The 11058-nt window shown below is 43.4% G+C and overlaps 1 protein-coding gene across 2 annotated transcripts in view; it reads right to left on the bottom strand.

Annotated features, from left to right (window-relative positions):
• Positions 1 to 1289: 1289 nt before the first annotated feature.
• ZC3H13 (zinc finger CCCH-type containing 13) overlaps positions 1290 to 11058 on the bottom strand; it is a 1331719-nt gene continuing 1321950 nt past the window's right edge. For both annotated transcript variants that reach the window (XM_069639959.1, XM_069639960.1), the window contains exon 20: positions 1290 to 1759. In XM_069639959.1, coding sequence (XP_069496060.1) covers positions 1589 to 1759 — 171 coding nt within the window. In that variant the 3' untranslated portion in view covers positions 1290 to 1588. The remainder of the gene's footprint in view (positions 1760 to 11058) is intronic.

Genomic DNA, 11058 nt, shown 5'->3' with positions numbered 1-11058 from the left:
ATTTAGATTCAGGAAAGCTTTACAGTCACAAATGTAAGTGAACTGCACACCGCTATGACTGAAATATTTTTCAACAAGTCTGAAAATGTAGTCCTTGGGTAAAACCATTCCTTTACCGATTAATCAGAAATCTGGGCTGCAAATTAAGGAAAACGTTAAGATGAGCATGTGTACACCTCTGTGCTAACAGCATTTACAGATGACTGGCTGAGCACACGTAACAACTTGAAAAATGAGAGCCAAGTACTGTAGCAACATAAAGGACTTTCAAACCTGCAAGAACATGTCAGATCAGAGAGGGACGGGGTGCTATTTCATAAGAGAATGGGGAAGGGATTGGGGAAGTTCTGGACAATACATCAAGCATCTTCACTAAACAATGTATCCATTATATATGGCCCCAAACCTGGCCACCAATGGAATTTGCAATTATTCCATTTACAGGATCACTCTATTGAATGACTAACGGGTTATGTGACAACTGAATATCAAATACCACTGAACAGGGCTATGCTGTAAGATTTGAAAACTCTGCTTGGAAAATAACAGTACTAGACAGAAGCCAGTGATAAAATACTTCAAATTGACAATTTCTTTTAACGTTATATTTAAATAACAGATTCTCTTTAAAATCCAAAGGTCCAGTTCCCTCCAATACAACTGGCATAAAGGACGGTCAATGCTTTCACACAGATCAAAAGAAAAATGAATATTGTTCATTTACTTTTTAAACCAAAACGTAGATCGAAGGAAAAGTGGAGTTCATATTTAAATATGAAATTGCAAATTGGATAGAAACTTTACAAAGTGTGCAACGGAAATTGGTGTGTCTATTCTGACACTAATTTGAAAGTTTAAAGCTGGCTGGTCTGCTTTATAAAAGCTTTATCCTAATGTCAAATCTAGTGCCAAAGACGTTAAGTCCGATACAGTGTCAGGTTGTTTGAGATGCAGATTCAGTTTATGAAAATTAAAAGCATATTCTGATTTGTTTTGTATTCATGTTATATGCCAAATATATCACAAATGATCAAATCAGGCACCTAAGCAAAATCATGACTACATACAAAAAAAAATAAGTGCTAGCTGGAAAACCAAACAAGTGAAAATAACATCCCCTTGCTATTTAAGTTCAACTGATATGGACTCTTCAGCTTAACACTGTCGTGTAAGTGATGCTATATTTTAAAGTAGTTGGTCTTATGCTCAAAGGTGCATTTAAGAAAAATCTGAGTGTGGCCTCCAAGTTCTGAAACACATGAACATCAAATACAGCCAACAGAAAAAAGTGTTGTAAAAAACACATATCCATTTTATTTCCATGGCATACAATTACGTGCTGTATTTTATTACAGCTAATTGAGGAGCAGAAACATTTGCGTTGGGCATTCTATAATACATCTTACAATTTGAGATTTAATCAAAGACAATTTAAAAGTAGTTGGTTGTCACACTGTGTTTACGAAAAGAGTGGCTGTTTTCAGTTCCTTTAGTTGCTCTCTCCCGAAAAAATACTGCAAATAGTGTAGAACCATCTCAAGAAATCAGGTCGTGATTTAGTGCACTTCCATGGGAAGGCGCTGCAGTGCTAAGAAACGCAAAGTTCAGATTTTATATTCTGTATGGGAGGTTTCACCTCTTCTGCTTTTTCATGTCCAGGCCCTGAACATGTAGTCTTTCGCTTGAATAATCGGAGACTTAACCGTAACAAGTCACTGTCCACCACTGGAGGATTGGAGTACGTCTGTTTCATGGTACCCTGTTGGAATCGATACAAAACAATGTTAATTGTGAACAAGTTCGCTGATTAGGTACTAAATAGAAGAGATTAAGGGAAGCAATGTATTTTTTAATATTACTGCTGACTAAAAATGATTGTGGTGATTTTCATGTGAACATTTCTACAAATAAATTGTGGAAAATACAACGCACAATATTAGCAATTTTGGCTATCAGAAATGTAAGATTTTTTGATGGTTGACTGATTAACGATTATTTGAAAGTCACATCCTATAGAAATGACGACATGAAATTAAAGATACACGAGTACTGTCAGCTATGCTAATGGATAGATCACAGCCCTCCAACAAAACTATACATGTATGCATATTAAATGAAAAAAACTTTAGTTAATGATCAGTTAAAGGTTAAAAACATATCACAACAAAACCCTGGAAATTTAGCTAAAGCCTCCTTAACTTTGCGCCACGTATCGCGTAGCCTATGACCACAATGACATCCAGTTTTGGGATTTCCTATGTAATGCAGTTTTACCTTAACTATAGGGTGCCGACCGCCTAACCAAGTCCCACAGTCTCTTCCACTTCCTACCAGTGACGTGACTAACAAGAGGAAATGAGATTCTTCGCTTCCTAAATCTTCCCCTCCCTAGGTACGATCCTCAAGTCATTCTTGTGGGATATTCTGCACAGGTGTGGAAAGTGTCCCTTGCACCCACGGCGAAATCATTACAGATTGCTGAGCATTTCCTTCCTTGAACCACATACCTATCCCATCCACACCACATGCATGTCTTGATTAGGGAGGTCCGTGGCGCAGTGCTATATTCCTGCATTTAATGATGCTTGCCGAAATCTTCTGTATTTACAGCACTCCTCTCTGCTGGCACCGTCCTCTGTTGGTTTTATGCACAACTGAGTCACTTGTTTCCCAATTCAACTGACCTTGCAATGTCCATCAACCACGCGTTACTGGCTTTCCACAACTTGCATTTTATGGTCGGGTCCAAAAGAGCCCTGGACGGTAATTGTCCAGAGTACCTGTGAATTTGCATGACACAATCAGGTACCAAAGTGCAGTGATGTAGTTCTCCAATCACTTCTTTTTTTTTCTACGAAGTGGTGCTCCAGGACTATGATTTACAAAAGACGCATTTAGTGTCTGGGTGTTTATTTTTTTTACTTTGTTGTGATTATACTGGATTCTTCTCCCACTTTGAATGCACTGTCGACAGGTCCGATTGGTCGCAAAAAATGCAGAGGGCTCCCTTGCCTAGGCAGTGCAGCAAAGTCGTTTCCTTTTGATCAACACAAGATCTTTACCCCCACCATCCACTGCTGCGCTAAAATACACTTGGGCCCAGCCACACCCAACATTTGACAGTTGGCTAATAAGGGACTGGTAGGAATGGTACAGATGTGGGCACTTTTTGCATTTTCAGTTCACTGTATTATTACCATTAGTTGTGACTGGGATGCTTCCTAAGCTTGTCTGTCTACTTTTCTCTTAGCTTGGTGCAGTCAAGTTGTGTGTACAACCCCTAGCATGAAGCTACTTTATATAGCTGGTGTATGTGCTAGTATGAAATACCCACTGACCCCTTATTCTGGTAGGAATGGCCCTGCGCCCCGGTTTCACCTTTCTATGTGGTGTAAACGGGTCGGACTATATGTGTTCTTCGAAGAGCCTCAGTTTTCGGTGGGTTTACTGGCTGACATAGGCGCAGGATCTCCTGGCACTTCAGGCAGCTCTCACGCCCTTTCTCCTTTTGTTATGTTCTGGCTGTAAAGTGGCTGATGGTTCTGCCAGGGAAGGGGTTGGCCATTACTCTCGACAGCTATGCTCTGTGGCCTACTAAATTCTATTTTTTCATATGTGCCTGAACCCCCTACTAGGCCAGTCTTAAGGTGGTTAATTTCTAATGCCCCAAGGTGGAGGGTTGGGACACTTCACAAGTTGCTCCGTGCAGCTATGCTTGCTTGCCTCTTGTTTTGGCTTCTAGTACTGTTATCACACATAGGCGACAGGGCACCACTACTCACCACTGTTATCCAGATATGGATACCATGTGAAAAAATAACTTGTCTCTGGATTACTGAACAGAAGAAATACAGGTTTGCCTAGAATGGTATGCCATCAAATGATTCTTAGTTGTCATACTACTCCATGACCATGAGGCAGTGGTTTGGAGGCTATGGCAGGACCATGCAAAACACACTTTGGCTTGCAATAGTGTTGATTGCTTCTTGGAAATTAAGGTGGCTGAAATGGATTTGGCGAAAGTTGAAAAAAAAACCTTGAAAAGGGAAACATTAGTATTCAGGCGGTAAGCCACAACTCCTCAAGTTACGTAGCAGCACTGGTACTGTTCCAACAGTAAGATGTATAGTGTGATGAAGCAGAAAAGCTAGCTGGTCTATCAATGAAAATCTATTTGAACACATAATGCATATTGTGGATAAGACCCCTTCTGGGCAATGTGCAATGAAGAACCAACCTTGTTCAGAACACGTGGGCTATCAGAAGGTTTCTAAACAGAGTGTTTTTCTGACAAGTCTGCTGCAAGATAGGCAAATCATTTTATACTTTGGTGACCGATTTAAGAGATACACAAGGTATCAATTTATCGTTGATAGTTTGGAATGTTGGCTGACTAAAAGGAAACGGAGTGGGAGCAGTGGAAGTTAAGGTATTGTTCAGTCTAGCTAAAACTACCTCTTATGGTGCATTGCAAGACATTGGAGTGATGTAAAAAATAAGGAAGAAAACCCATTTTCCTTCCCAATTTGTATTACTGCAAGTACCTGCATTTGAGAAACAGATGTAAGTTAACCAGTCCACTTTGGAGTCACCTACCATTTTCCCTTGCGTGCTCGTATGGGTTGACCATTTTTCAGCAGCGAGTTCCATTTACATCTCACTGGAGATGCAACTCATTTGGCCTCCAATGGTGGGGACCACCGTTAAGGTGCTCCTTGGTGTCCCTGTGTCAGCGACCTTATGTAGACAGATGTAAACTTTCTGGTTGGTGGCAGCGTACGTTAATATAGGGGCTGCAGGATGTGTAGCCCTTTTCGCTCACAGGAAGATTTTTTTCTGAAAGCATTAAAATGGGGTCTCTAGTTGTTAAATAAGGCAGCCAAACACCTGTTCTGTGGTGTGCTTGTGTATCTGGGTGAGACCCGGACTGATCATGTGGCGTCATTTTCTGATACAAGCCATGACCAAGAGGTCACAAAGGACAGTGCGAGTGTGCCGAGGTAGGCCTAAGGGGGATGACCGTCATGGATACCTATGGAATGCACATTATCTGTGTTTGCCCTGGGTAGACCTGGTGAAAGTTGGGATGTGGTGACAAGAACAGACTGTTTGCCTGTCAAATGTTTGAATGATCAATACGTGTGGACTGGAGGTTAGGATCTCCCTCTACTCTATGGTTTGGGAATCAAGGATGACACACTGCACCACAACATGAAATGCTAGAATAGACGACTTAACAGTGGACAATTAAAGCTGTGCAACAACCTATTTTGAGTGCCAAAAAACCAAAATGGCGAATAGCACTGCCCCACAGATGAAAACTAAGTATATTTTACCATGCCTCAAAATTGCACTCGCCACTAGCCATTGGTTAGTGATAAGCAGCTGTGGCGAGTGCAAAATGATGTGCTGTGTGTATTTGGAAAATTGAGGGTGAAAACAACTTTTTATTCTGGGCCAGTAGTTTGCAGCTTGAAATCATTCTCTGTTTGTACAGTGCTCTTTTAGTTGTTCTGGGAGCGACATCTAAATCTGTTGGGCATGAAGACGTTTTCTTGGGTCTCAAGATTCAGGGCTCGCCTATGCTGCTTGACTCCTCAAACTAAGGACCACATCCTTCTGGCTTCCCTGGTGTGGCTGTGGGCTCTGCTGAACCTTTCATTCAATGCTTTAACTGTAGCAGGACCCTGGTACTATTCAGCGGAATAGAGCTGTTCAGGTAGGTAGTCCGCTCCACTGTAATCAGACAATGACCTTGCCCATCCAGCAGAAAACCACAAACTTGCATGCTTCTGCTCCAAGGACCACTCTCAGCAAGCTCCTCAAAAGTGTGCATCTGATGGCACCAGTTCGCTGAATCATTTTCTTGGAAGTTCCCCAGACTCTACATGAAGTGATGATTCCGTTACTAGCTGTGCTGTTTAGAGAGGACATTTTTTGTCCAGATCACCTCCTCGGTGGCACCCCATTACCCTTCTGGTTTTGGCACTATTCCTGCATGGCTGTAGGACTTCTGTGCTGACTCTACCCATCCAGAACAGAGCCGCAGTAGTCCCTGTTGGCAACGTTACTCCTTCACCTCTGCAAGATCTTGTTCTAGTTGAACTCTGTGACTGGACTTATTTTATCCCACTGGAGGGCTTTTCTGGATTCTTCTTGCCTGTGGGAACCTGTGTGTAGACGACAAACTTGCATTCATTGGTTAACATTGGCCCATTGAATAATATGGGTTTATAGACTTAAAAGTGGAACTTGGGGTTATTTGTTCCTACAGAGACATGCGAGCATTGCTTAAAGTCCAGCTGTATATCACGCACCAGTGTTAATATTTCATGATCCAGTGAGACCGTTATTTTGTGTTTTATATTTGCAATCAATTACATGGAAATAAATGGTAGTTATTTCTCCTGCACAACTTTATAATAAAGAAATATTTCTACAAGCACGTTGTGTGGACATCTCCTTATTATCTAATTATCAAAAGTATGTGCTGCACATATAAACCACCGCTCTCCTTCTGAAGAGCTGCTTCAACTACTCAGTCATAGTATCAATCGATGAGTAAGGCTCGAAGAGGAATCGCAGTATAGACCAAGTAGTCAGAAATATAGGGGCTTTAAAATAAGGCCTCCAAAAATAGCCCAAATACATATATTGAAAACTTTATGTATAAAAGACATTTTGCATCCGGTATCTCTTTTGGATTCACATGCTGTGCATAGACTGCCATCTAGTGGTTGGTTAGTCGACAATATCACAACTTACTATCACATTTTTAAGCGGTCGTTGATATGGGTTAATAACTAACTAGAGGCCAGCGTGATGTCCACTTTTCTTTCATCTTGATCCCTTGATTAGATTAGGTCATGAGCGCAGCATTTTTTAAAATCATTTTATGGGCATTTATTGAGCGTGGATGTAGCTTCGAGAAGCAACAGAGCACTTTAAAAGTCAAAAGGGGAAGGACCATGTGAAGGAAAAAGATACAAGGGAGGGCAGGAAATTTGCCAGCCAGTGCACTACAAGCAATCGGGGGAGGAAACAGTGGGGAGCAGATCGCCCAGTCTCCGGTTAGGTGGGGAGTGAAGGATGTGATGAATTGGGCTTTTTCCGGAAATGTGGAAGCAAGGAAGTGAGTCTGGTGTTGACGGGGAGGAGGTTCCAGAGCTTGAGGGCACAGTCCGAGAAGTCCGGTCTTCTGGTTCTTTCCTTCCTGCACCAGCCGAGGTCAAGTATCGCACATATTTTTACTTCTGGTGGATCCTAGGACTCTGGAGATACAAAGTTTCTCAGTAAGGAACCTTGAGGGCAACAGACTTGTAGATGATGCTGCAGGATTTGAAGAGTATACAGGCTTGAAGCGGGAGACTGTGCAGTTCATGGAGTGTCGGGCGATGTGGTCAAATTTGCAATCTCATTTAATGTGTCGTGCCGTAGCATGTAACACACATCTCAGGGTTGCCAGGGTAATCGCCGGAAGGCCTTCCAGGAGGGCACTGCCACCATCCAGGTAGAAGATGGCCAAGGCTTGAAGAGCAGATTTGAAGTTTTTTTATGGGTGGAAGGGCTTCATTTTCCAAAGGAGAAAAGGTTGGTACCAAGCTGTTTGTGTCTTCCGTGCTATGTGCTACTTTAAGGACACTGGTCTGTAGATGTCAAACCTGAGGGACTGGTCACTGGTGGTCAGCTGAGGTATGAAGCCCTCGAGATTAATTGCCGAGAGCCAGGTCCGGATGTCACAGTGTTCAGTGGTGATGTTCAGCAGTAGGAATTCGGTCTTGGAGGAGTTGAGCTTTAGGCAAGCACTGAACATTCAGGACTGGATAAATGTGAGTCGGGCTTTGAGACTGTGGATGTCTTTGATTGAGGAACAGCAGCGAGTCATCCGCATATGATAGATGTGGATGATCTGTGGCGCCAGGAGGGTTCCGACATCCTGAAGGAATAATGGGCCCTAATGGGAGGTATTGAGCTTTGGCGCAGGGCTTAGTGCTGCGGTTATGTAGGAAGATGATGCTTTGGCCTAGCCAGAAACTAGCCAACAGCACAAGTCAAACAAGGAGTGCTACTAGAGATACTGGAATTTGGGGAAAGCCAGCCAGCAGGCTCTAATAGGCAGTGATCAGGATGTAGTCTACTGGGCGGCTCCAGCCATAGGCTAAACTCCCATTGAACCCCCATCCAACAAAGGAAAACAGTAATTGCAGAAATATTAGTATGTAACACAGGGAGCCTTTCCGTATTACTGTGGAGGGTTCACAGCTCCATGGAAGACATTTCATAGAACCATCGTTTCATACAGCAAGAGGAACAAGAATCCAGACGGGGATCTTGATCTGGGACGATAGTCACTTTTGCTGAATTTACAATCAGAACACCCAAATGAAGAGGTCCTAGAGACACGCAGACCAGATAAAAAAAACAATGCAGTTGCTTGCTACTGCACAAGATAACCTTCTTTCAAAAGCGGACCTGCTGCATTGCTTTGCAGAATTCAGTGATGAATGTGTCACAACTATGAAAAGACAACTCGACTTTAAAAAAAAAAAAAAGTTGACGGTATTTGTACCGCACACCGTCACCACAGCAGTGGTCCCCAGAGGCTCTGGCAGATCAAAAAGGAGCAAAGTCAATTGTAGAGCTAAAAGTAAGATTCGACAAATAAGGGATAGAGTTGACATAATTGAACATGCCATTCAATTTCTATCCAACAGAAGACACTAACGAGATGGGTGGATCTGGAAAACTAAGCAGTAACATTTGGAAAGATATGAGTGAGTTGGAGGCTATTTCAAGAAGGGAGAACATCAGGGTCAGAAATCTTAAAGAAGGCACAGAAGACATAATATGCAGCAGTTGTTTGCAGACATTTTGGGGCCTAATCCCTCTAATGGGCACTGATGCTTTTCTCTAACTACCGAACCAAAGACAAAATTCTCTTGTAAACTTGTAGAAAGGATCTGCTGTGTTTTGCGGGATCAGAAGTAGAACTTTACCAGCGTCTGACACCAACACCATTAGCCAAGAGATGAGACTTCATGAAAGCGACACAAGAATAGACAAATCAAGTAGAGATGGCCATTACCTTTTGACTGGTAATGGTCACTAAATGACTCCACACACTCATTTACCACTAAGAAAGAATGTGCACACCTATTAGGGATAGGCGTACACCAGGAGTGAATGAAAATCGCAAGTATAGACCGTCAGAGAACGGCAACTTAGCAATGTCCGAAGTCGGGAGAAAGAGGAGGCAAATCAGGAAAGGGGACTTATTCTTCATAGAATCAACAAACTCAATCTGCACCATGGTTAAGAGGGACAATTCACTCAATCTGCGATACATAATTGTCTGCAAGAAAGGGAGCAATGAATGCCGATGGGTCATGATTTAAGCTCTCCTATGATTGCTGGAGAGGTTTATCTACCCAACTTCTAGGGCGGTGGAGGGAAATTATGGCAGTAAGGGGTGTCCAGGCTATTGGAGAGCAGGGAGCTTCTCTCAAGATGATATTCAGACCAAAGGTGAGATCCACCATTAACACATCTAGTGTTATCTTAACTGTACATTGCAAATGTTTCTCATACTTACCTTTCATATTAGGGATGGTTGAGAATGGGGTGGACACTTGACCAAATGCAATGGTACCACAAATATCTGCAAGAAGTGCGATTTCTGGTGTTTATGTCCTTTAGATAAGATGTATGGTGGAGCAAATTGTTCAATGGAAAACGAATGCAATGCAGCAGCCTGTAGCCGCATACTGAAAGATCAATTGACTTTTTACGAGAGTGGGGTAATAACTTTGTTAGAACCGACCCACGTAACTGAAAATCAGTGCATTTCATCTGCACTAATGGGATGGTTAAGATAATCTCAATACAATTTGGGACTTCATCCCTTTATAAAATAAGCAAAAACCTGGGGACTAGTTTTCAGAAAGTAGCAGATATGGGACCCTAAGCCGGATAGACACCAGCCACAAACACACGGAGCAACAATGGCCTTGGCTAGAGTGGATGTGGAATTCTAACGTGAGGCATTGTGATACCATGAGGGAAAAACAGGACTGAAAGGATGGAACAAGTTACTTAACTGTAACTGTTGTTCTCCAGCATGGGTCTGGCATGGATTCACATGCTCACGAATATTCCCCGTCAGGCCGGGAATCCTCGGTATAGAAAAAATCAGTATCAGTTTCGTTTCTGATCTTTCTTTCTCAGTAGTAACCAATCACTGGTCTCTGGGTCATACTGCCCCCAGCCAATGACTGCCCTCTCCCTAAGCCCCACCCCTGGCAGCCATCCTCAGATTTGGTAGCACGTGAAGTGGCAGTATGACCAAGTGAAGAGCCGCAGAGGGGTAGGCGGGAGGGTTCGCATGTGAATCCATGCCAGACCCATGCTGGAGAGCAACAGTTACAGGTAAGTAACTTGTTCCTTCTCCAGCATGGGGTCTGGCATGGATTCACATGCTCATGAATATAAGAATACATAGCAGTATACACATGCACAACCACGGGAGGTGGCAAAAGGCTCAATATCAAGCAATACAACTCAACATTAAGCAACTCTTACCTCCTCACCACGCTCACCTTAGGCGAACAGGTTGCGCAGCACTGCCTGGCCGACTCTGGACTCCTCCCTGGATTCCCGGTCGACGCAGTAGAATCTCGTGAAGGTGTGCGTTGACCTCCACGTAGCAGCCCTGCAGATGTCGAGCAGGGGCACCCCAGACAGGAACGCCGTAGTAGTAGCGATCGCTCTGGCCGAATGGGCTCTCGGACGGCCGGGCAGCGGTCGGTTTGCCAACCGGTGATAGTGCATAATGCAGCCGGAGAGCCATCTGGAAATGGGAGTCTTCGAGAGAGCCTTCCCTTGATTCACAGGTCCAAAGTTCACAAACAGCTGTGATGTCTTCCGGAAACTCTTTGTGCGGTCCACGTAGAACTTCAGCGCTCTAGCTACATCTAGCGAGTGCAGAGTCCTCTCAGCCGGCGACGAAGGCGACGGGAAGAAAACTGGCAACACCAAGGGCTCGTTGAGGTGGAAGTCCGA

The sequence above is a fragment of the Ambystoma mexicanum genome, chromosome 7q (assembly GCF_040938575.1).
Source record: "Ambystoma mexicanum isolate Mex_15411 chromosome 7q, UKY_AmexF1_1, whole genome shotgun sequence".
In the NCBI taxonomy this organism is placed as follows: domain Eukaryota; kingdom Metazoa; phylum Chordata; class Amphibia; order Caudata; family Ambystomatidae; genus Ambystoma; species Ambystoma mexicanum.
This window is presented reverse-complemented; position numbering and strand designations above follow the sequence as displayed.